General features: G+C 42.8%; 1 protein-coding gene across 1 annotated transcript in view; it reads left to right on the top strand.

Annotated features, from left to right (window-relative positions):
- LOC121232944 (transportin-1-like) overlaps positions 1-26819 on the top strand; it is a 101525-nt gene that overhangs the window by 57862 nt on the left and 16844 nt on the right. The window contains 8 exon segments of the mRNA XM_041121460.1: positions 9109-9190; positions 9928-10050; positions 14419-14537; positions 19729-19789; positions 20301-20469; positions 23708-23860; positions 25013-25238; positions 26225-26396. Of these exon segments, the coding sequence (XP_040977394.1) occupies positions 9109-9190; positions 9928-10050; positions 14419-14537; positions 19729-19789; positions 20301-20469; positions 23708-23860; positions 25013-25238; positions 26225-26396 (1105 nt within the window).

Below are 26819 nucleotides of genomic sequence, written 5' to 3' on the forward strand. Positions count from 1 at the left end.
CAGTTCTTCACGAACTGCTCCAGCATGGGTCCTTTCCACGGTGTGCAGTCCTTCAGGAGCACACTGCTCCAGCGTGGGTCCCCCACGGGGTCACAAGTCCTGCCAGAAAACCTGCTCCGTGGGCTCCTCTCTCCACAGATCCGCAGGTCCTGCCAGGAACCTGCTCCAGCGCGGGGTTCCCACGGGGTCACAGCCTCCTTCGGGAAACCCACCTGCTCCGGCGTGGGGTCCTCCACGGGCTACAGGTGGAGATCTGCTCCACCGTGGACCTCCATGGACTGCAGGGGGACAGCCTGCCTCACCATGGTCTTCACCACGGGCTGCAGGGGAATCTCTGCTCCGGCGCCTGGAGCATCTCCTCCCCCTCCTTCTTCACTGACCTTGGTGTCCGCAGAGTTGTTTCTCTTACATGTTCTCACTCCTCTCTCCGGCTGCCGAATCTGCCTGTCCCAACTTTTTTTCCTTCTTAAAAATGTTATCACAGAGGCGTTACCGCTATCGCTGATTGGCTCGGCCTTGGCCGGCGGCAGGTCCATCTTAGAGCCGGCTGGTATTGGCTCTCTCTCGAACACAGGGGAAACTTCCAGCAACTTCTTACAGAAGCCACCCCTGTAACCCCCCCCCGCTACCAAAACCTTGCCAGCAAAACCAATACACTTCCCTAACATATTTTTTGTGTGCACTACAGGGACTTTATCCCCTTCTACAGTACGTAAAAATTCTGACTGGGCAGGGCCACCCCGATTGGCAGATCCTCTGGTGTTGACTAACCAGGTGGCTTTTGCTAAATGTGTATCCCAATGTTTGCAGGTCCCACCCTGTTATGGGTTTGTGTGGCATGGGATTTTTGGTAGAGGGGGAGGGGGCTGCATGGGTGGCTCTTTGAGAAGCTGCTAGAAGCTCCCCTGGCTCCAAGTTGGACCCGTCTCTGGCCCAGGCTGACCCAATCAGTGACATTGGTAGTGCCTTGGGGATAACATATTTAAGAAAGGGAACCTGCAGTGGGTAGGGGGATTGAAATGTGAAAGGAACACCTATGCAGATACTGAGGTCAGTGAAGAAGGAGGGGGAGGAGGGGCACCTGAGGAGGTTGATGCCCCTGCAGCCTGTGGTGAGACGGCTGGCTGTCCCTCTGCAGCCCATGGAGGTGAGCGGTGGAGCAGATGCCCACCTGCAGGCTGTAGAGAAGCCCATACCGGAGCAGTCAGATGCCCCCAAAGATGGCCGTGACTCCATGCGAAAGCCTGTACTGGAGCAGTTTGTCACTGAAGATCGGCCCGTGGAAAGGACCCACACGAGGGAAGTTTGTGAGGAACTGCAGTGCACGGAAAGGACTCACATTGGAGAAGTTCGTGAAGGACTGTCTCCCGTGGGAGGGACCCCACGGTGGAGCAGGGGACGAGTGAGGAGTCCTCCCCCTGAGGAGGAAGGAGCGGCAGAGACAATGTGTGGGGAGCTGACCCCAACCCCCATTCCCTGTTCCCCTGCGCCGCCGGGGGGAGGAGGTAGAGAGAACCGGGAGTGGAGTTGTGCCAGGAAGGAGGGAGGGGTGGGGGGAAGGTGTTCTAAGGTTTGGTTTAACTTCTCAGTATCCTTGTTTTGATTTGATTTGTAGTAAATTAAATTAATTTTGTTTCTTCCCCAAGATGAGCCTGTCTTTTGCCCGTGACTATAAGTGGTGAGTGATCCCTCCCAGTCCTTGTCTCAACCCACGAGCCTTTCTTTATATTTTCTCCTCATCCCACCATGGCCGGGGTGGGGGGAGTGAGCGAGGGGCTGTGTGGTGTTGTACTACCGGCTGGACTGAAACCGCGACACACCCCAAATTGCTCTCAATGTAGCCTTTAACACTCCATTGTATTGTTTGATTTCCCTGGAGCCTGGTGCATGATAGGGGATGTGATATACCCACTCAATGCCATGCTCTTTGGCCCAGGTGTCTATGAGGTTGTTTCGGAAATGAGTCCTGTTGTCTGACTCAATTCTTTCTGGGGTGCCGTGTCGCCACAAGACCTGCTATTCAAGGCCCAGGATAGTGTTCTGGGCGGCGGCATGGGGCACAGGATATGTTTCCAGCCATCCTGTGGTTGCTTCCACCATTGTAAGCACATGGCGCTTGCCTTGGCGAGTTTGTGTGAGTGTGATATAGTCAATCTGCCAGGCTTCCCCATATTTATATTTCAGCCATCGCCCTCCATACCACAGGGGCTTTAACTGTTTGGCTTCCTTAATTGCAGCACATGTTTCACGTTCATGGATAACCTGTGCGATAGTATCCATGGTCAAGTCCACCCCTCGATCGCGAGCCCATCTATATGTTGCATCTCTTCCCTGATGGCCTGATGTATCATGGGCCCACCGAGCCATAAATATCTCACCCTTATGTTGCCAGTCCAGGTACGCCTAGGCCATTTCAGTCTTGGCGGCCTGATCCACCTGTTGGTTATTTTGATGTTCTTCAGTGGCCCGACTCTTGGGTACGTGAGCATCTACATGACGTACTTTTACAACCAGATTCTCTAGCCGGGACGCGATATCTTGCCACAGTGCGGCAGCCCAAATGGGTTTGCCTCTGCGCTGCCAGTTGCTCTGCTTCCATTGCTGTAGCCACCCCCACAGGGCATTTGCCACCATCCATGAGTCAGTACAGAGATAGAGCACTGGCCACTTTTCTCTTTCAGCAATGTCTAACGCTAGCTGGATGGCTTTCACCTCTGCAAACTGACTTGATTCTCCTTCAGCAGTTTCTGTGACTTGTTGTGTAGGACTCCATACAGCAGCCTTCCACCTCCGATGCTTTCCCACAATGCGACAGAATCCATCAGTGAACAGGGCATATTGCCTCTCATTTTCTGACAGTTTATTATACAGTGTGGCCTCTTCAGCACGTGTCACCTCCTCTTCTGGCGACATTCCAAAATCTTTGCCTTCTGGCCAGTCCGTGATCACTTCCAAAATTCCTGGGTGACTGGGGTTTCCTATGCGAGCCCATTGTGTGATCAGTGCAATCCACTTACTCCATGTGGCATGAGTCGCGTGATGTGTAGAGGAGACCCTCCCTTTGAACATCCAGCCCAGCACTGGCAGTAGGGGTGCTAAGAGGAGCTGTGTTTCAGTACCAGCCACTTCTGAGGCAGCTCGAACTCCTTCATATGCTGCCAATATCTCTTTTTCCGTTGGAGTATAGCGAGCCTCGGATCCTCGATATCCCTGACTCCAAAACCCCAGGGGTCGGCCTCGGGTCTCCCCGGGCGCTTTCTGCCAGAGGCTCCACGTAGGGCCATTCTCCCCAGCTGCAGTAAAGAGCACGTTCTTAACATCTTGTCCTGCCCGGACTGGTCCAAGGGCTACTGCATGAACAATCTCCCGCTTAATTTGTTCAAAGGCTTGTCATTGCTCAGGGCCCCATTTGAAATCATTCTTCTTCTGGGTCACTTGACAGAGAGGGCTTACAATCAGACTGTAATTTGGAATATGCATTCTCCAAAACCCCACGACACCTAAGAAGGCCTGTGTTTCCTTTTTATTAGTTGGTGGAGACATAGCTGCTATTTTGTGGATCACGTCCATTGGGATCTGACAACGTCCATCTTGCCATTTTATTCCTAAAAACTGGATCTCCTGTGCAGGTCTCTTGACCTTACTTTTCTTTTATGGCAAAACCAGCTTTCAGAAGGATTTGGATTATTTTCTTCCCTTTCTCAAAAACTTCTTCTGCTGTGTCACCCCATACAATGATGTCATCAATGTATTGCAGGTGTTCTGGAGCTTCACCCTTTTCCAGTGCAGTCTGGATTAGTCCATGGCAAATGGTGGGGCTGTGTTTCCACCCCTGGGGCAGTCGATTCCAAGTGTACTGGACACCCCTCCAAGTAAAGGCAAATTGTGGACGACACTCTGCTGCCAGAGGGATTGAGCAGAACACATTAGCAGTGTCAATTGTGGTGTACCACTTGGCTGCCTTTGACTCTAGTTCGTATTGAAGTTCTAGCATATCTGGAACGGCAGCACTCAGTGGCGGGGTGACTTCATTCAAGCCACGATAGTCAGCTGTTAGTCTCCACTCCCCATTAGACTTTCACACTGGCCATATGGGACTATTAAAGGGCGAGTGAGTTTTGCTGATCACTCCTTGGCTCTCCCGTTGGCGAATCAACTTGTGGATGACAATCAGAGAGTCTCGGTTGGTGCGATATTGCCGCTGGTGCACCATCGTGGTAGCAATTGGCACTTGTTGTTCTTCAACCTTCAGCAACCCCACAATTGAAGGGCCTTGAGAGAGACCAGGCAGGGTAGACAGCTGTTCAGTGCCCTCCGTCTCCAAGGCAGCTATACCAAAAGCCCATCGATACCCCTTTGGGTCCTTAAAATACCCTCTCCTGAGATAGTCTATGCCAAGGATGCACGGGGCCTCTGGGCCAGTCACAATGGGGTGTTTCTGCCACTCATTCCCAGTTAGGCTTACTTCAGCTTCCAATGCAGTTAACTCTTGGGATCCCCCTGTCACACCAGAAATGCAGATGGGTTCTGCCCCTTTATAGCTTGATGGCATTAGAGTACACTGTGCACTGGTGTCTACTAAAGCCTTGTACTCTTGTGGGTCTAACGTGCCAGGCCATTGAATCCACATAGTCCAATAAACCTGGTTATCCCTTTCTTCCACCTGGCTGGAGGCAGGGCCCCTCTAATTCTGGTCAGAGTATCCGGTATTGAATTCTCGTAAAATTGGCTCAGGAGTCCCTTCAAGAGGATCAGAAATAAGATCAGCCCTTCTACTCTGTTTGGAAACTGGAGTGGCATTTTTCCTGGCAGAATCCCCTTTTGTGGTGGTTTTTCATCTCAACTCACGTACCCGTGCATCTAGGACCGAGGTAGGTTTTCCATCCCATTTCCTCATGTCCTCTCTATGATCACATAGGTAAAACCACAGGGCACCTCGCAGTGTGTACCTTCTGTATTGTCTTTCTCCGACACAGGAACGCTCACTCCTAATAGCTGAGACATTGGTCCTTACAGGTGGGGAGTGGGACATATCCTCTTTGGATTTCTGGACATCCTGGGACAGCTTCTCCACAGCTGCAGTGCAGGCTTGCAGGGAGGAGGAGAGATTTTCTTCGTATTGACGGAGTTGGCGAGCCACTTCATCCACTGTCGGTGCCTCCTCGTCTTTCCAGGTCATTATTGCCAGTGTGTTGGCATAGGACGATGGTGCGCTCCGTACAAATTTCCGCCACATGGGTCGTGTGCATTGGACTTCATCTGGATCTTTGGGTAATTGTGGGTTGTCCGGGTCATGATGAATCGCCTCTAGCACAGCTAATTCCCTCAGATATTGGATATCTTTTTCCATGGTGGTCCACTTGCTTGATTGACATATAACATCTTCCTTAAAGGGGTACCTTTCCTTCACCCTTGACAGGAGTCGCCTCCAGAGGCTGATGGCTTGTGTCCCTTTTCCAATTGCCTTGTCAATGCCACCTTCCCTGGCAAGCGATCCCAGCTGCTTGGCTTCCCTACCTTCTAATTCCAGGCTACTAGCCCCATTGTCCCAACATCGGAGCAGCCAGGTGATAATGTGCTCACCTATACGGTGGCCGAAATCTTTTTGCGTATCCCGCAGCTCAATCAGGGTTAGGGATTGGGTGATTACCTCTGGTTCTGCCTCTTCCTCCTGTTCCCGTGATGACCCTGGTTCACCTTCATCCTTTGGTAAGCGAACTGATTTTTTTGTATATTTCTTCTTCTGTATGGGGGCAACTGATACTGGTGCGGTTTTTTTTGCTGGTTCAGCTGCAGTGCTGGTCGCTGGGGTTGGAGGGCCTGCAGTGCCTGTCGCCAGGGTTGGAGTGGTCACAGTGCCTATCACCTTGTTGTTAGGTCCAGAGACCTTCTCTTCCCCTTGAGGGTACTGAGTGGTGTTTATCAGGGCTTGATAGGGATGGGCTAGGCCCCAGCACATTGCAGTGATTTGTGTCTTCCTGGAATTGTCGGGGTGACAGCATACTTTTTCCAAATGTTCTGCTGGTTCTTCTGGATTCTGCACTTGTTCAGGGGTGAATTTCCAAAGCATTGGAGGTGCCCACTGTTCTAGGTACTTGCCCTTACTACCCCACACACCGTGCCACTCATAATTATCCAGCCTCGGGGCAGATCTCTGGGTGATCTTCTTAAATAGTTGTTTAACCCTAAACAAGGCCTGAACTACATTCAGGAACATGCTAGTTCCTAGCAGTAGGACCATGCTGGTTTCAACATCCCAAGGGTATTCACATTGTTCAAAATTCTCAAATGCCATTGTAATTTGCCTGGAGGAGAAGGGAAAGGGGAGGAAAGGTGTCTCGCCCATAGATTGGCTCTCTGAGGAGGAAAGGTAAAGGGTGTAATTATGAATAGTTTCCCACAGATGGCTCCCAAAGTGTAGGGGTGACAACAATGCTGAGTGTGAATACCGGATTAGTCCCACGACTGATAATTTTATCGTACTTTAAGCCAGTGTTACACAATACATCAAAGTGAAAGCCTTAATCCACCTCTCGGGTGATAAGCAGTAGCACAGGGACTTCATACAGGAAGTGAGGTGATACATAACAGAACTCTAAAAAGGAGTGCCACAACTCTAAGAGCTCATAAACCAACATTATGACCAGTTGTCGTGGTTTAACCCCAGCCAGCAACGAAGTACCACGCAGCCGCTCACTCACTTCCCCCCCACTCATTGGGATGGAGGAGTAAATCGGGAAAAAGTAAAACTCGTGGGTTGAGATAAGAATGGTTTAATAGAACAGAAAGGAAGAAACTAATAATGATAATGATAACGCTAATGAAATGACAATAGTAATAATAAAAGGATTGGAATATGCAAGTGATGCACAATGCAATTGCTCACCACCTGCTGACTGATGCCCAGTTAGTCCCCAAGCGGCGATCCCCCCCCCCCCATTTCCCCCCGTTTATATACTGGGCATGACATCCCATGGTATGGAATACCCCGTTGGCCAGTTTGGGTCAGCTGTCCTGGCTGTGTCCCCTCCCACCTTCTTGTGCCCCTCCAGCCTTCTTGCTGGCTGGGCATGAGAAGCTGAAAAATCCTTGACTTTAGACTAAGCATTACTTAGCACCAACTGAAAACATCAGTGTGGTATCAACATTCTTCTCATACCTAACTCAAAAACATAGCACTGTACCAGCTACTAGAAAGAAAATTAACTCTATCCCAGCTGAAACCAGGACAACTTGTTATTGCTAATATTTATTAATAAGAACAGTAGTTTTTACCCTGAAATGAGCCAGTAATGTGCCCTTGCTACAAAGATGGCGAATGGTATCCTGGGCTGGAGTGTTGCCAGCATGGGAGGCGATTCTTCCCCTCATTCTCTAGGTGAGGCCACATCTGGAATTCTGTGTCCATTTCTGTGCTCCCTAGTACAAGAGAGACATGGAGCTTCTGGAGAGAGTCTAGCGAAGGGCCACGAAAGTGATAAAGTGTCTGGACCCTCTCTCCTGTGAGGAAAGGCTGAGGGAGCTGGGATTGTTCAGCCTGGAGACGAGAAGGCTTGGGGGATCTCATCAATGTTTATAAATACCTGAAGGGAGGGTGCAAAGAAGATGGAGCCCGGCTCTTTTCTGCAGTGCCCAGTGACAGGACAATAGGCAATGGGCACAAACTGAACCACAGGAGGTTCTGCCTTAACATCAGGAAACACTTTTTCTCACTGTGAGGGTGATAAGCGCTGGCACAGTTTGCCTAGGGGGGTGGTGGAGTCCCCATCCTTGGAGATATTCTAAAGCTGTCAGAATGTGGTCCTGGGCAACCAGCTCTAGGTGGCCCTACTTGAGCAGTGGCATTGGACAAGATGACCTCCAGAGGTCCCTTCCAACCTCAACCATTCTGTGTGATTCTGTGAAATGTGTTTTTGAACTCCTTTTTGAAAAGTATTTTGAAAGGTTTTACAACTTGGAGGCAGCAATTATTGCCAACAGTAGTAGATGGTGAAGACTAAAAGGAAGAGTATAGCTAGGAATATATCATGATAGGATTTAAATAAGATTTAGAAACTCACCTAAAATAGATGTGCACTAAGAAAAATATATAACAAAGCATGATCTTGCACTTGTGGAAAGATAAGCTTAATACTTCATTGGAGCTGAGAAAGATGGAGAAAAACCTCCTTTTTTCCTTATCACATTAAACAGCCTTTCACTTTTTGTATGCTGTGATGTTTGTGGCTTTGAGATAGTTAAACCAGTTTCAACGTTAAGGCAGATCACCTGCTGACCCATGGCCTGGTTTCAGTACATAGTGCTGAAGTATGAAGAATATTAGTAGTGTCAGTAAAATATATTTAAATCTGTCAGAGACAACTTTTGAATGCTGTTTTATGAGACTTTCTTCCAAGAAATGTCTGAACAGACTAGATGTTTGGAGTTACATTAGTAAAAATACTTGAATGGAACTTCAAAGGCTTTGAAAGGTAGCTTTGCCTTGTGCCTTTACTTACGTAATTTGGCTTTTGTATCTCCGAGAATGAAAAAGACTTCCAAGTAATGGCTTTGCATGAAGTGGAATAGAAGAAACAATTCTTTACTTTTAGTATGTTTCTACCACAAGTGTTTTAGTATGTATCCTAATGCAAGTGTGTATTTGTTCTAAGCTACAACTATATTATCGATGCATATTAGTCTCATTAAATACTAAAAATATTGCAAAGGCAGTTGGATAGTTAGCAACAAAGAAGGGCGTGCTAAAATTTCACCATGTTGACTTGTATGGAATTGTTAATATCAGAGAAGATCAATAATCATACTGAAAAAGAACATTACATACTGTTTGGAACAAATATGCCAGGTATAGTCATCCTGCTCTGGTTTTTATTTACTGAATACTTTAAAATAAATTATTTATTATATATATGGGAGTACAAGGCGGTACTTAAAAATGTGGGTTAGTAATTTTTCTTGCTAACAATATAGATGTGCAGATTTGTTCCCTCTTGCCTCTAGAAGATGCTTGGACAATGTGCTTTGCTTCCTAATGTTTTTGATGCCTATGTACAGTTTAGAAAATGTTTAAGTAATGAAAAATGTATATTTTAACTGTTCCATTTGTAGGTCTCATGCTGTTGGATGCGTCAATCAATTCATCATCAGCAGAACTCAAGCTCTGATGTTGCACATAGATTCTTTTATTGAGGTGAGTGTGCATTCTTGGTTGGGGGGGTTAAGTCAAATTACATATCAGATTTATCAAGAGCTTTGAATAATGGTTTACAACCACCACTACCCCCAAACTCCATATTGCTGACTTCCCATTCTCTGCTGGCTTCCCATTCTTAGCTTCAGTCCCCATGGATTGAAGTTCATTCTGTATGCTTATGCTCAGATTAGTCTAAGCACTCTCCCAGCCCAAGAAATAGTATTTTGAAAGATGTTTCCTTTTCATAAATAGAGGAAGCTATAAAGGTACTGGCAGCAGTCTGTTGCTTACCTGTGATGGAGAGTTCAGTATGGGGATCATCATGTCACTGAGTCTGGATGATGGGTCTCTGAATACTACTACTGAATGTGGATTAGAAGGGTGATATTTTGGATTATCTAGAGTATTTTATTTGCTGCTGTTATGTACTGAAGGAGTTTTCTAGCTTCAGAACTTCATTAATGTTTAGAGGAAAAAAAAATAATTCAGGAAATAATGTTCTTGTGTCTAATGTACACATGACCAAAACACTGGGTAACAATACACGTTGAAAGTCTGAAGAGTTCATTTGCTAAACCGTACATCTTTTAAGAAATAACATGGTATTTTGAGGTGTGGGTTGGGAGGGTTACAGAAGTACGTGTTTGCATACTTTAGTTTGCCAGTAATGTCAATTTAAATACAAGTTGAACTAGATGAATTGAGGCTTTTCAACTGGTATTGCTTTCCAACAGAATCTTTTTGCACTGGCTGCTGATGAGGAGCCTGAAGTACGCAAAAATGTTTGCCGTGCTCTGGTAATGTTGCTGGAAGTTCGAATGGATCGCCTGCTTCCTCATATGATTAGTATAGTTGAGGTGAGTCTCATTTCCCAGATTGCATGTTGAAACATGTTTGGGGTTGCAGAAATAATAACAAATTAAAAGCATTCATCAGAACAGGCATGTTACTCTTGCACTTGCCTGCTCTTCATTTTCCTTCAAGATTGAGGTTGTGAAAGTTTCTTTTTAGCTAATTGCCAACTTGACGTTGTATTTGACAGACGATGCATATGGCAGATAATTGATCCTGAAATGGCCAGGATCAGCTATACCATGGAGCAGCCAGGCATTGCCTGACCACAAGTGAGATCATGTTAAAAATCTTAGTTCTAGTGCTGATACTGCGACAGTTTACACATTGAAGCTGTCACCTTTTTTTGAGCTTTTGACCACAACAAGGATAAGGAATGTTATTTTATATAGCTGAGATGCTCTTTGAGCTACTAACGAAGCTGCCCACCATTGCATTCAGTTGTAGAGGTTAGTGTCATTTGATAGTTCCTTTATCATTCTAGATTAGTTTAGACTTGCCTACCAGAGGACCAATCAGCTGGTTTTTGTCTGCTCAACTGTTTGAGTTGTAATTTCCATCTTTCTGGGAAATACTGGTAGTTTCTAGGTAGCCTTTACATACAGTATTTGTTAGACTGGAAATATAGCAAAGATCAGTATGTTTCCCATGCAGATTTCATGTGAACAAGTGGGTCATAACTCAGTATCAAATTCCATAAGGGCTAGGTTCAGACAACATGAAGGAAGTGTTAATTTTTTTTTGTTCCTGTACAAAGGCATTAGAGAGGCATAAAATTGAGGTGACCCGTGACAGCCTTGGCCTGCTGTCTAGTCTTCCTATATGTTGTCTGGAATTCCATGACACCAACACTGGCAGACGTTCTCATGTAACACAGGACAAGCAGGGATTGTTGGTACCTGAGGTGGTTTTTTTTCTTTTGTTTGGTTGGGTTTGGGGTTTAGAGAGAGAGAGAGAATAAAGCTTTGGAGATTATATTGTCAACAAGTGATAACTTCTCTGGCTCTTCACCCTCCTAAGATCAGTAAGGAACTTCTGGACTTTGCAGGTAGAAATGATGTCACCAACCAGAAGAAGATCCAAGATTGTATTCTCATTGTATCCGGTATTCTGTTGGGAAAACTATTACTAGGCTGCTTCTCTACAAAAGACAGTAGTAGTGAATTTTTGTTCTATAACAAAGTTTAGACTTTTTTTCCCCCCATTTTGGGACTACTGTGTACTGTTACTGATTTCCCCAGTTCTGTATACATATTGGTATGTGCAAATGTAATATCTCAGAACTGACTGTTGTTCAACATTCAAATGAGTCTGGTTTTACCCCTTTGAAGCTTGAATACCTCCAAGCTGAATGCTGCTGATGGTGGCTGCTCTAACTGAAGGAAGTCTTAAAAAGAGAGAAACTTGTATCCACACGATGGGGGTTTTTTATGCTTATGGAGAATCACTTTTAAAGTAGTTAAGAATATTAATGTTCCAGTAGTGATTCTAAGACAGAAGGTCTTGGCCAGCATCATGCTTTTGAAGCAGACAGGTTTAGTATTAACTTTCTTGCCAAGTTCCTGGAGCATACAGGAATGGTTCAGTTTGGATTTCAGTGGGTTTTTTGAGCATGTACTTCCAGGTGAGCAGAAGCAGAGGTGTATGTTTTTGTGGTGGTGTTTTGTGGTGTTCTTTTTTTCCCTCCTTCCTTTCTCTGAGAACATGACAACAGGATATGTCAGAAGTAGACTGACCTAACAGTTTTCAGTTATTAGATTGCACTTGTATGTTCATAGAGCATATTTAGCCAAACACATGGCTCCTAAGATCTTTCTCAATAGAAGTCCTGACTTTTTATTGTACAATGCATAATGAGATTACTTGTAATGAATTAATAGTATATCGATGTTATGAAGTTATAACACAGAAACTCAGTTTGTTGCTGAAGTCATGAAATTGTGTGCATCCTGTTGTTTTCTTCAGATAGACACCTGTTACTGCTCAAAGGATGCGTTCTTAATACTTTGTACATCACGCTATTCTTTTCTTGATGGTTTGACATAACAAGACTAACGCAACACTGTTTGTTACAGAGTACGCAAACCAGTTCTGAATAATCTTCTGTCCTGGTTTCAGCTGGGATAGAGTTAATTGTCTTCCTAGTAGCTGGTATAGTGCTATGTTTTGGATTCAGTACGAGAAGAATGTTGATCACACACTGATGTTTTCAGTTGTTGCTAAGTAGTGTTTATGCTAAGTCAAGGATTTCTCAGCTTCTCATGCCCAGCCAGCAAGAAGGCTGGAGGGGCACAAGAATTTGGGAGGGGACACAGCCAGGACGGCTGACCCAAAGTGGCCAACGGGGTATTCCATACCATGTGATGTCACATCTAGTATATAAACTGGGGGGAGTTGGACTGGGAGGGATCGCTGCTCAGGAACTAACTGGGTGTCGGTTGGCGGGTGGTGAGCAATTGCATTATGCATCACTTGTTTTGTATATTTCATTTCTTTTATTATTATTGTCATTATTAGTTTCTTCCCTTCTGTTCTATTAAACTGTTCTTATCTCAACCCATGTCATGCCTATGCTATTTTGTCATTTATTGTTATTAAGCAACTATTTCCATTGCCTAAAGTCAGTAGAACTTTATAGCTTATCATTAAAAGTACTTATTAAAATTTGGCATGATAATATTAAAAAAAAGCCTTCAAATACTCTTCCCACGCTTTGATACTAGTATCACTGTTCTTACTATGGGGGCCTACAGGAAAGATGGGGAGGGACTCTTTATCAGGGAGTGTAGTGATAGGATGAGGGGTAATGGTTTTAAACTGAAAGAGGGTAGATTCAGATTAGATATTAGGAAGAAATTCTTTACTGTGAGGGTGGTGAGGCACTGGAACAGGTTGCCCAGAGAGGTTGTAGATGCCTCATCCCTGGAAGTGTTCAAGGCTAGGTTAGATGAGGCTTGGAGCAACCTGATCTAGTGGAAGGTGTCCCTGCTCATGGCAGGGGGGTTGGAACTAGATGATGTTTAAGGTCCCTTCCAATGCAAACCATTCTATGATTTCCAGTCTGTGTATATGGCTATCTTATACCACTGAGTTTAAGTAGTCCTTTCAATCTACTGCTATCTAACTTCACGGAGCATATACTATAATACATACTTAAAGAGGAAATGACAGTGTGAGGAGAACCTTCTGAGATTAGTTTTTGTCATTCTGTTTTTGTCTTTGTGACAAATAACTGGATACAACAAAATAGTGGATTTTCAAGTCCTCTGGGGAAAAATGCCAAATCACTTCAGGTGCATTAATGAAGCCTTGCATGGAATGGGTAGGACATTATTCAACTTTTCCAAGCTGTAATCTGTTGACAACTCAGAATAGAGCAGTATTTCTGTTACTGTGAGTTCTTAATCACAGTATTGACCCATTAGGAAACACTTGCAATTTAGTGCAGTTCTGTAGGAAGGGGTGTGTTTGTGGCAAATCTTGCATCCCTGAAATGCATAAGGATAATATAGGTCACCCTGTTCTATTTAATTTTGAGAATAAAATGGTATTCTGAAGAAGGATTTCCTTTGCTCATTTTAAATCCATGTGTGAGGAAAGGTAGCTGTATGGACTTCCATGAGGCTTCTAAAATGAGTGGAAGAACCAACTGTCTCAGAAGTAAGGGCTGGCATGGAAGAATGCAGAAATTACTATTTTGGAAGTTGCAAGCATCTTCCCTAAATTGTTTTGGCAGTTGTGTATAAGAAACTGATGTAGCTGTGGTATACTTAGGGTGTCTTTTTATGCAGGTATTTGATTATTTTTTGTTTAAGGGGGGTTAAATTTTAACAACAAGCTTAAAGATTTGATACTGAATCTCTGAATTACCATTCATGCTAGAAAAAAGTGAGACTTCCCCCCCTCCCCCCGTTATGGGTTCTACTTAATTGCATCCTGTCAGGTAATCAAGATTTGAAAGAGAAGCTTTTTTATGGTATTAGATATAAAAAGTATTTCCATCTTACTAAGTGTATAGTTGTACCTTTTTATTCAAAAGGGCAAAGGGGGGGTGGTAAAATAATAAAAAAAACCCCAACTATTTTCAGGAAACTGCTGTTTATTATCTTGGGTCTATAGTTTCTTGGTAATAATGTTCTCACTTAAGCAGTGAAGAAACTTAGAATCTGAATCATCTAGCATTAAGAAGCAAGTCTCTTGGCTTATTTTCACCATAGCCTTAAGTAGTTTCTTATATCTGTTTCTTCCCCTCACCCCAAAGAAACAAAATTACTCTGATAGCGTAGTCTGTTTTTGCAAACACACTTTGCAATGTTGATAGCTTCCTCTGGGCGGTTATATCTTATACAAGTAATTTTTTTTATATTGTGTAGTATATGCTTCAAAGGACCCAGGACCAAGATGAAAATGTGGCTTTGGAGGCTTGCGAGTTTTGGCTGACTTTGGCCGAACAGCCAATTTGTAAAGATGTATTATGTCGGCATCTTACTAAGTAAGTATTAAGAATTGCAACTCCTAGTTATTTTGAAATAGTCATCTTTAAACTTAAGTTGACTTGTTCCTAGTTACTCTTATAGAGATTTTATCTAGCTTACTGTATGCTTAGGAGGAGTTTCCTGTAGCTAGTTCTTGTGCATATTAAAAATGGCTGTAGCAGAGGTCACTGAAAAGACTTCTGAAGATTTCAGACTCAGCTCCAGAAGCAACCTAAACTGTGTCACTGGTGCTTTACCTCGAGCTTAACAGCCTGGTAAGCATCAGATTGATGCAAAGGTATACTAATGCGCACTTAAGCTTAAACAAATATCTCCATGTGACATTACCTGTAGTATCTGGTGTACCATGAACATGTTGTCTTGACAACCGCTATTGCGAGTATCTCTGTGCAATGCTTCTATGTGCATAGTCATGCCAAGGGTTCCCCATCTTTATGAAGAACATAACAAAATGACAAGATCATTTAGATTTAGGAATCAATTTCATATCAATTGCCACTGCAATTTAAACTTGAAGAAAGCCTGTATAATGTGTTTCTTCATACTTCTTCAGACTGACAGTAGTTTTTTAAGTTTCAAAAACTTTTTTTTGTAAGTTTCAAAAAGTTATCCAAAGCCTTAAAATGTAGATCCTTGATTGAATGGGAATGAATATCCATGTTTGAGATTTAAACATCTGCACGTGTGCAACAGTGCTTGTAACTTTTTTCCAGACTAATCTGAACACTTTTGCAATAGGAAACAAATTCTTCAGTGTTCCAAATAAATGGAGACTCTGGTTTTGACACATGCATGGAAGGATTTTGAAAATACTAGAAGAGCAGTTCTGTCTGTGATTCTGTTTTTCCAGTCAAGATGTTGAGAGAAGAGACACACTCTTTTCAGCAAAAATGACCATTTTAGATGTAAAGCAATTTAAAAAAAAAAAAGGGGGGGGGTGTCAAAATTTCAGTTTTCATAAGCAATTAGAAAGCAGAGAATTGAGATTAAAACACCTACTGTAGCAGTACAGGAATAGGAGTTGAAAACAGGAGAACCAATGTTATAAGAAATGATTTTAAGTTTTAAAATGTTATTACTTAACTCCTACTCTTATAGCTCAAAAGAATGATAGCGCAGTTCTTGATTCTACCTACCCCTTCCCAACACACATATTAATACTAGTCACCTTCTCAGTATAAAACTTAAACCTCTTCTGGGCTACATGAACATTGACATTGCAACAGCTTCATCCTCGGTTGTTGTGGGGTTTTTAAGAAGCTTTTAAATTTCTAGAAAAACAGATAAGAGTAACATTACATATCTCTCATCTTTCAGCGTCATATTTGTTGAAAGCAACTTGTTTGTTGGCAAGTCCTTTTTGACTATGGAGCTATATAAATTTGCCAATATTTGATGATAATCTTAATTTTTTTTTATATTAGATTAAGTGGGACAAGATCTTCTAAAAACCTGTTTGTTTAATATCTTGTTCCATTTTGCTCCTGTAGGCTTTCTTATATATAGCTCCTGCATACTTCATGAAGTATGCTGCAGAAATGCCAATGAATGGGTGTTAATCAGAATACTTTCATTAAAAGTTCAGAAGGTAATGTGCCATTGAGATGCATGAATATTATTGCTGGCCTGAGTACCTTCAGAAACAATACTCCTCAGCTTCAGAATATACAGGGATTGAGTCTGTCACTGGTGCTGGGTCAGTCCACGATGATTTCAGTATTAGCTTGATTTGGCTTGTAACACATATTTTTATTTTTATGGTTTTATTTTTATAGTGAATGTGTTTTTATGTGAAGTATTTGACTTTTTTCCCCTAGTACTACTTTTTTTTTTTTTTTTTTTTTTTTTTTGGCGCCATACATCAGTACCGTTGGAGTCCCATGGCCATAACCAGTTTAATAACTAACTAAAGTTCTAATATAAACTAATGACTTGACTAATGTCAAGATCTCTGCAATGCTGGGGACTTGTCTTTAGGGGTGATACTTGAAGTAATCACAGAAGGATAGGAGGGTTTAATGTAGTTAGACTTCCATTCTTAAGAGTAATGAGGTAGAGTCTTCAGCCAGAGGTAAATAAAGTGACAAATACTGTTCATGAGAGCTAACTTAATAACTTGTTTATCAAGCATATTTTGGGAGTTTGAATTCTTACTGAAAAGCTTTAGACTTAATTTCTGAAAGGTGCTTCAGAATAAATTTCATTGTGTGGAAGAATATCCTGTTTTTAAAGTGTAAAACTCAGTTGTGCCGTCTGGCTACCTCTAGTTAGAAATTAACACTTTTTCAGATTACAAATTATTGATGAACCTCATGAAATGGAGTATGGTTAAGGTACTAGCTTTTATCAGTCTAAGTTTTTGTTTGTTTGTTTGTTTTTATTGTTGGGGGGAGGGGGGTGGTTACAACCAAAATTATGGCCCAGGTAACTGAAAACCAGCTTGCTTTATTTATGTGTTACTTTGACGTAGAATCATAGAATATCTCAAGTTGGAAGGGACCCATAAGGATCATCGAGTCCAACTCCCTGTTCCTCGCAGGACTACCTGACACTAAACCATATGACTAAGAGCATCATCCAGGTGCTCCTTGAACTCTGACAGGCTTGGTGCCGTGACCACTTCCTTGGGAAGCCTGTTCCAGTGACCGACCACCCTCTCAGTGAAGAACCTTTTCCTAATGTCCAATCTGAGCTTCCCCTGACACAGCTTCATTTCATTTCCTCATGTCCTATCGCTGGTCACCAGAGGAGATCAGCACCTCCCCTTGAGGAAGTTGTAGACTGCGATGAGGTCACCCCTCAGCCTTCTCTTCTCCAAGCTGAACAAGCCAAGTGACCTCAGCTGCTCCTAAGTCTTTCCCTCAAGACCTTTCACCATCTTGGTCACCCTCCTCTGGACACACTCTAATAGTTTGATGTCCTTATATTAAGGCGCCCAAAACCGCACACAGTACTCGAGGTGGGGCCGCACCAGTGCAGTGTAGAGTGGGACAATCACCACCCTCGACCGGCTAGCTATGCTGTGCTTGATGCACCCCAGGACAAAGTTGGCCCTTTTGGCTGCCAGGGCACACTGCTGACTCACATTCAACTTGCCATCAGCCAAAACCCCCAGAGCTCTTTCTGCGGGGCTGCTCTCCAGCCTCTCGTCCCCTAATTTGTACATATACCCAGGATTACCCCATCCCAGGTGGAGAATCTGGCACTTGCTCTTGTTAAATTTCATATGGTTGGTGATTGCCCAGCTCTCTAGTCTATCCAGATCTCTCTGTAAGGCCTCTCTACCCTTGAGGGAGTCCACAGCTCCTCCTAGTTTAGTATCATCAGCAAACTTACTTAATGTACATTTGACCTCAGTACCAGGGAAGATTATGGAACGGTTTGTCTTGAGAGCACTCACATGGCAAGTCCAGGACAAGCAGGGGATCAGGCCCAGTCAGCATGGGTTTACGAAAGGCAGGTCCTGCTTGACCAACCTGATCTCCTTCTATGACCAGGTGACCTGCCTAGTGGATGAGGGAAAGGCTGTGGATGTTATCTACCTTGACTTCAGCAAGGCCTTTGACACTGTCTCTCATGGCATACTCCTTGAGAAGCTGGTGTCTCATGGCTTGGACAAGTGTACTCTTTGCTGGGTGAAAAGCTGGCTGGCTGGATGAGCCCAGAGGGTTGTGGTGAATGGGGTGAAATCCAGTTGGCGGCGGGTCACAAGTGGTGTTCCCCAGGGCTCAGTGTTGGGCCCCATTCTGTTTAATATCTTTATCGATGATTTGGATGAGGGAATTGAGTGCACCCTCAGCAAGTTTGCAGATGACACCAAGTTGGGAGGCAGGGTCAATCTGCTTGAGGGTAGGGAGGCTCTATAGAGAGATCTGGACAGGCCGGATCGATGGGCTGAGGCCAACTGTATGAAGTTCAACAAGGCCAAGTGCCGGGTCCTGCACTTGGGTCACAACAACCCCATGCAGCGCTACAGGCTTGGGGAAGAGTGGCTGGAAAGCTGCCCAGCAGAGAAAGACCTGGGTGTGCTGGTTGACAGCCGGCTGAATATGAGCCAGCAGTGTGCCCAGGTGGCCAAGAAGGCCAACGGCATCCTGGCCTGTATCAGAAATAGTGTGGCCAGCAGGACTAGGGAGGTGATTGTTCCCCTGTATTCGGCACTGGTGAGGCCGCACCTCGAGTAGTGTGTTCAGTTTTGGGCCCCTCACTACAGGAAAGACATTGAGTTGCTGGAGCATGTCCAGAGAAGGGCGACCAAGTTGGTGAAGGGCCTGGAGCACAAGTTTTATGAGGAGCGGCTGAGGGAGCTGGGGCTGTTTAGTCTGGAGAAGAGGAGGCTGAGGGGAGACCTTATCACTCTCTACAATTACCTGAAAGGAGGTTGTAGTGAGGTGGGTACTGGTCTCTTCTGTCAGGTGGCTGGAGATAGGACGAGAGGAAATGGCCTCAAGTTGCGCCAGGGGAGTTTTAGATTGGATATTAGGAAAAATTTCTTTACTGAGAGGGTTGTCAGGCATTGGGATAGGCTGCCCAGGGAAGTGGTGGAGTCACCATCCCTGGAGGTATTCAAAAAGTGAGTAGACGGGGTACTCCATAACATGGTTTAGTAACATGGTTTAGTGGGCATGGATGATGGTTGGACTCAATGATCTTGAAGGTCTTTTCCAACCTAAATGATTCTATGATTCTATGATTTTACATTCGATTCCTGCGTCCAGATCATTTATAAAAACATTGAAGAGCACTGGCCCTAAAATTGAGCCTTGGGGAACCCCACTGGTGACTGGCCACCAGCCTGACGTAACCCCATTTACTATAACTCTTTGAGCCCGACCCGTCAGCCATTTGCTCACCCAACGTATTTTGGACTTGTCTAGCTGTGTGCTGGATACCATGAGAGACAGTATCAAAAGCTTTGCTAAAATCAGAAAAAATCCCCCATATACTGGCTTCCCTTGGTCAACTAGATGGGTGACCTTGTAATAAAAGGAAATTAAGTTGGTTAAGCAGGACTTTCCCCTCGTGAACCCGTGCTGGCTATGACCAATGACTGCATTGTCTCTCAAGTGTTTTTCAGTAACTCCCAGAATGACCTTCTCCATAATTTTACCAGGCACTGAAGTGAGACTGACAGGCCTGTAATTACCAGGGTCTTCCTTCTTGACATGTATCAATATTTCTTTGTAGACTGATACCTGTGCTGGTAAATGGTATGAAATATTCAGAGATCGATATTATTCTGTTGAAGGTAAGCATTGATTTCTTTTATACTCAGTAAGAATATCTGGTTAGGTTCTGACTTGTAAATCAGAATGATTGAGCTGGTAGGCCAGATCTGGTCTGCCATCTGTTCAATGGAGATTTAGTTTTCTGGGGCAAGGTGTGCTGTTACAAAAACTAAATGTGACTGCTGCCATGTTTGTTGGAAAATAATCTGTGGGCTTTCCTGCTGTGTACTAGAATTTCTCTATCTCTTCTTCCTTCTAATTCCTTCCCATCAAGAGTAATTTCTTAACAAGAAGGATACTTTGTGCTTTTGTGTGAGCTTACCTCTCTTGCTTCTGTTTTCCTGTAATTTTTCTGGTAAATACTGTAGCAGAATGCAGGAACAATGGCATTTTTAGTTAGCTGGGCAGCACAAGTGGGATGTGAATCTTTCACATGCTTATAAAATCTTGAACTAAAATTTACACTATATCCTTAACTTCCTTGAGCAATATAGTTGCACTAGTTTATCTGATAAATCATTTTGATGACAGGGGGATGTTGAAGAAGATGAAGCTATTCCAGATAGTGAACAGGACATAAGACCTCGTTTTCATCGTTCACGGACGGTAGCTCAGCAACATGAAGAAGATGGTATTGAAGATGATGATGATGATGATGACGATCTTGATGATGATGATACTATTTCTGACTGGAATTTAAGTATGTCAGAGTAATGTGTAAAATGTTTTAAAATATAGCTACTTGCATAATACAAGAACCACAGTAAAAAGAGGAGTTTGTGTATAGGAATACTGAAGCTTTGCTTTTGCATAGAAAAGGAACTATCTGCTGATGTAATTGGTGGTTGGGGCAGAGGGGGAGTCTTTCAGGTGATGTTGTGGCTATGTAACTGTATTGACAAAAGCTAGCTATCTGTAAGCTTATTTTGAATATGGCCAATAGAGCTGCAAACATCTACTGCATGCAGTTCAACAGAAGCTTTGGATTTTGAATTTGAATTCTACAAGATAATACAAATCATGGATCACCTGTTTATTTAAAAAAAAGTCTTACACACTGTTCTTAGCTTGAGGAAGCTTAATAATGCTTTCTTTTACTTTTAGTCTTCCCTCTAAATCTGGTTTGTGTGTTTGATTTTTATTCCTTTTTTTTCCTCCATTTGAACACGCTACAACTGACAGCCATTGCCAGTAGTTCAGATGTAGTACAGATGAATGTAACTTGAAGCTTATGGATCAAACAACTTTGAGATAGATCTAAACTTTTTAAATTATTATTATTATTTTAGAAGAAAATAAGCACAAATATGCTTGCTCTTGTAAAGTATCTTTTTTTTCATACCATTAAATACATATATTCTAAAAAACATAGCTGAAATGACAGAGGGTGCCCTGTGGTCCACAGTTTTGGTTAAGATGGTGAGGAAGCTAAAGCTGACTAGGTGTATTGGGTTTGCGTGGCAAGGTTTTGGTAGCAGGGGGGCTACAGGGGTGGCTTCTGTGAGAAGCTGCTAGAAGATTCCCCTATGTCCAACAGAGCCAACGCCAGCCAGCTCCAAGATGGACCCACCGCTGGCCAAGGCCAAGCCAATCAGCAACAGTAGTAGCGCCTCTGTGATAGCATATTTAAGAAGGGAAAAAAAGTTCCTGTAGCACACAAACTGCAGCCAGGAGAGAGAAGTGAGAACATGTAAGAGAAACAACCCTGCAGACACCAAGGTCAGTGAAGAAGGAGGGGGAGGAGATGCTCCAGGCACCAGAGCAGAGATTCCCCTGCAGCCTGTGGTGAAGACCATGGTGAGGCAGGCTGTCCCCCTGCAGCCCATGGAGGTCCACAGTGGAGCAGATCTCCACCTGCAGCCTGTGGAGGACCCCACGCTGGAGCAGGTGGATGTGCCCGAAGGAGGCTGTGACCCCATGGGAAGCCCATGCTGGAGCAGGCTCCTGGCAGGACCTGCGGACCCATGGAGAGAGGAGCCCATGTTGGAGCAGGTTTTCTGGCAGGACTTGTGACCCCGTGGGGGACCCACGCTGGAGCAGTGTGCTCCTGAAGGACTGCACCCCGTGGAAGGGACCCATGCTGGAGCAGTTCGTGAAGAACTGCAGCCTGTGGGAAGGACCCACATTGGAGAAGTTCGTGGAGGACTGTCTCCCATGGGAGGGACCCCACCCTGGAGCAGGGGAAGAGTGTGATGAGTCCTGCCCCTGAAGAGGATGGAGCGGCAGAGACAACATGTGATGAACTGACCATAACCCCCATTCCCTGTCCCCCTGTGCCACTGGTGGGGAGGAGGTAGAGAATTCAGGAGTGAAGTTGTGCCTCGGAAGAAGGGAGGGGTGGGGGGAAGGTGTTTTAAGATTTGGTTTTATTTCTCATTACCCTACTCTGGTTTGATTGGCAATAAATTAAGTTAATTTTCCCCAAGTTGAGTCTGTTTTGCCCACGATGGTAATTGGTTGAGTGATCTCTCCCTGTCCTTATCTCGACCCATGAGCCTTTTGTTATATTTTCTCTCCCCTGTCCAGCTGAGGAGGGGGAGTGATAGAGTGGCTGTGTGCTGCTTAGTTGCTGGCTGGGGTTAAACCACATCACTAGGAAAGAGAGAGAACAGAACAGTTAAGAAATCTGTTTTGATGCATGTCATCTGGACTTGAGAGAATTTGGATTATCTGAAATTCAGAATTGTGTGCCCTGTTTCTTATCCAGTGTTCTATATTTGACTTCCAATTTGAACAGAGAGGAAACAGCAGCACAGCCTGACAGTTAGCAGCATTGCTTACTAATGAGACCTGGTAACTAAATATGGGAGCCCGCCTTTTTTTCCCTCTAGCAGAAAGCTGAAACAGTCTTAGCTGAAAGCAGCAGGTGGTGGTCTTGAGGAGTCTGTGCTGTTTATTATTGCTTTGCAGTGGAGATCTGCTCTGAGTTGAGGGCTCGTGTTTTGTTTTATTCAAACCTCTTGGACATGATCTAGGAGCAGAGCAGAAAAAGTTTTTTATTTATTATCTATTCTAGTCGTTGCTACCTCCCAGCTGAAAACTTATCTGTGTCCTGTTTGGGCCCACTAACAGTTTAGGTCCAGTTTAGGATTTTTGCATGTTACATTTGCTATGTATATTTTGCCTGATTACCTGTCTTGTATATACTTTTGTTCCAGTTGGATAATTTCTGACAGATTAAGAAGGAACTAAGATCATAATAAGCAAAAAAAGTGCAGTATAAATTCTGTAATACAAGCAGTCTTTATAAATCCATCTTAGCATTATTTTTCTAGGCATGACAGCACCACAGCAGAAAACCAGAGTAAGGATTTCTGAGTCATGTTTTGAAGTTGTTCTTTTATGAGCTTTTGTGTGCTAACAATATGATATTAAAAACTTTCAAACAAATTTCGAGGTGGCATTCTTTGTATTGGTGCATCACAGAATTAGGAATAAGATATAAAAGCTCAGAGCAGAAGTCAGCAAATTTCTTACAGTCTCTAGAGATTGATGACTTTGCCCTTTTTTTTGCTTTGAGACATGGATTGTGTTTGAGCATTTTCTTTTTAATCAATTGCTGATATTTTTAGGCTGTTTCTCCTTAGTTTCTCCAGTATGTTACATTCATGTCACAGACCTTCCCTCTTCTGTAGTGTTACACCATCCTGAAACTATGTAGTGTATATAATGTTGCAATATAATGGTGTGGTTCCTGTCAGTGAGTGTTTTAATATCACCACGGTATAAGTCCTTTCAGTGGCTATAAAAATGCTGTAAAATTGGCTTTCTAAGAGCTGTGGCTTTGTACCAGAGCACAGTGGGTCCCTGTGTATTGTAATGAAATGGAAGTATCTTTCCTCCTAATGTCTTGGCAGCTCAAAGTTAAAATGAGGATTATACTGTCTAACTACAACTGCTTGTATAATAAGCAGATTAACACTGTTAATTCCCCTCAGGGAAATGTTCTGCTGCTGCTCTAGATGTCCTGGCTAATGTATTTCGTGATGAACTTCTGCCACACATCTTGCCCCTTTTGAAGGAATTGCTCTTCCATCCCGAATGGGTAGTTAAAGAATCTGGTATCCTTGTTCTTGGAGCAATTGCTGAAGGTAAGGCAACAGTGCATATCAGGTTGCTGAATTTTTGATTGGTTCTAAAGCAGCTCTGTGATTCCTTCTAGGTGAATTTACTTGTGCAAACAAGTATACGTCCTTAGCTGATTTGGTTTTAGTGATTAATCTCTACATCTACTAGTTGGTGACTGCAGTTATTTGTTTAATTTTTCATTTTCAAATCTATGCATGTTTCAGAGGCTAAATAACTTAGATAATTTATTTTATTCCTCCCTTTCTTAACTCTGCAGCATATATTTATTGGTCTCTCATGAAGTACTACCTTGATTTGATACAACAGGAATATTTAATAAATTTGAGCCTTACATTTCATTCAGTGTTTTCAGAAATGGAGAAGACCGGTCCTGTGACTTCAGTGCCCTGAGCTGCTTTTTGTGGATGGTTCTCTGATTTAAATGTGATCACTTCCATTTCTTTGTATTTACTCACAGGCTTGGCTTTCTGCCTGTGTTTCCAGCATCTCTGTCCATTTTGCAAACTGAAGGAATATGTTTGGGTCCGTGCCTGGATTATCTATCTTTTCCTGCAGTGCCCAGTGAACATACTTTTTCTTTGTTGCTAGAAAACTTTTTTGCTGGTTTTGATTTTAAGTCAAGCAAGGTAAAAGTTAGTACTTCTGGCAAATCTCAGTGTATTCCTGCCCTTGCTGACTTAAAGTGTGTAGCTCTTATTGCTGGTCAGTATTTGTGTGATATTAGGAGAAAACAAGAAGAAAATTAAATTTCTTAAGTAATCCTTTTTAATGATAGCTTGATTTATTATCAAGGCCTAATCTTTCTCTACTTGTTGTCTTGGTCACTCTGAGTAGACTGGCATAAGACTTCCAAGCTTTATAAACTAATTTTATTTGGATGTTCTTGCTATACTCCATTTAATAAAGCAGAATTTCTGGGGATTGGGGAAGCACTACAGTAGAAATGAATGTAAATTTGATTGGGAATTTTAATTATTGTTTATGGTGAGGTTTCTTTTTGGGAATTAACATAAATTAGGTAGACTTGCTTTGTATATTGGTAAAATGTATTGCTACATGATAGAGGATGAAAATATGTCCCTTCTAGGAAATAACAAAAAGTTCTATTATGTTTTCTAATTCTCATACTGTAATAGCTATATTTTTCCTTCTAGGCTGCATGCAGGGTATGATTCCATATCTTCCTGAGCTGATACCTCACCTTATTCAGTGCCTCTCTAATAAAAAGGCTCTTGTGCGCTCCATTACATGCTGGACTCTTAGTCGCTATGCACACTGGGTAGTTAGTCAACCCCCAGACACATACTTGAAGCCATTAATGACTGAATTGCTAAAGCGTATTCTGGATAGCAACAAGAGAGTACAAGAAGCTGCCTGCAGGTGAGCCAAAGCTTAAAAAAAAAGCACCATCCATGACACTGCTTTTTCATGAGAAACTATTTTAATGCCTTTATCGATGAATGCATGTCTCCATTTCTAGCTCTTAATGTATTTTATTTTTTTTTCCTTTTAAATTGGAGTAGGTTCAGCTTCTGAAGTAGTCACAAATTACTCCAAGTTGTAATACAAATTATCTGTTTTCATTTTATTTCTCTTGTCTATCTTGTCCAGTTTGTTTTCAGAATATATGAATCACCAAACTAAAATCTATTGCAGTAAAAGAAATGATCTGTATGTGACACCTGCTTATTTTCAATATTTGAAGTTTCATTGACCTGAAATCTGGCTTTTATATGCCTATGAACAAGGTCAATACTGATGACAAAGGAAAACTATCCTATCATTGCATTAGTGATGTTGTTTTTATTTAGCTCAGGATTACCAAAACACTTGGGTTACAGTTATTTCAAGGGGTATTCCCTTTCTCTTGAAAGGAGATCCTTGGAGGTAAGATTCTCTTCTCCTCCTTGTCTGCTGATGTGTTTTGTTTTTTTTTTTTTTGTTTGTTTGTTTTTTTTTTTTAACGGACACACCATTAATGGAATGGGTACACCTCTTGTGCAGGAAACTCAGCAAATAAAGCTTTTACATGTCAGTTATTGTGGGGCAGGAGTGTACGCAGCAGACTGCCAAGAAAGTTTCTTCATAAAGCAGAATTAGATCTGTAACATGTATACATAACAGGTTTTACAGGAATATTTTTAAATTTTGCTCATCACAATGTAAGAGCTGAATCTTTGTGCTCGGAATAGATTGAGTTTGTCTCAGTAATACCATTTTGAAAATATACCTTGGATGAATTTGAGGACTAAATACAGTTCTATGTTTAAACAGAAATGGGTAGTATAGGGTGTTTTGGGGTGGTCTTGTTTTGTTTTTTCCAAAATACTGACTGACCTGTTTGGGGTGGGTTTTTTGTCATTCAGTGCCTTTGCTACTCTAGAAGAGGAGGCTTGTACAGAGCTTGTTCCTTATCTTGCGTATATACTTGACACTTTGGTCTTCGCATTTAGTAAATACCAGCATAAAAACCTGCTCATTCTTTATGATGCTATAGGAACTCTAGCAGATTCTGTAGGACATCATCTAAATAAACCAGTGAGTATACCTTATGTTCTGTAGAAGCACTTGTCATATATTGAAAAACTGGTTTGGTGGTTTTTGTAGTGTGCTTTACATGTTATAAAACAGAAATGCTGACCTCTCTGTGTAGGCTTCAATAATAATAAATATTTACATGTAAAATACATAGACTGCATGTAATTTTCCCACTACACAAATATTCTCCATTTTGAATAAACAGTTGTGTGTGTGGTGGCTTGTGAAATGTGCTTCTCATTCTCGTGACATTTTTCCTCATTCTCAGAATTTTTCAGCTCAGAGGAGATTATATATATCAATATAGATATGAAATGGGACTTTAAAGAAATTGGTGGAATGTGTACACTAATTTCTAATGACTTCTTTTTTTATATATTTTTTTTTAACCACTTTCAGTATAGCTAAGCTGCTCTGTGTGTC

Source organism: Aquila chrysaetos, assembly GCF_900496995.4.
Source record: "Aquila chrysaetos chrysaetos chromosome W unlocalized genomic scaffold, bAquChr1.4 W_unloc_2, whole genome shotgun sequence".
Lineage (NCBI taxonomy): Eukaryota > Metazoa > Chordata > Aves > Accipitriformes > Accipitridae > Aquila > Aquila chrysaetos.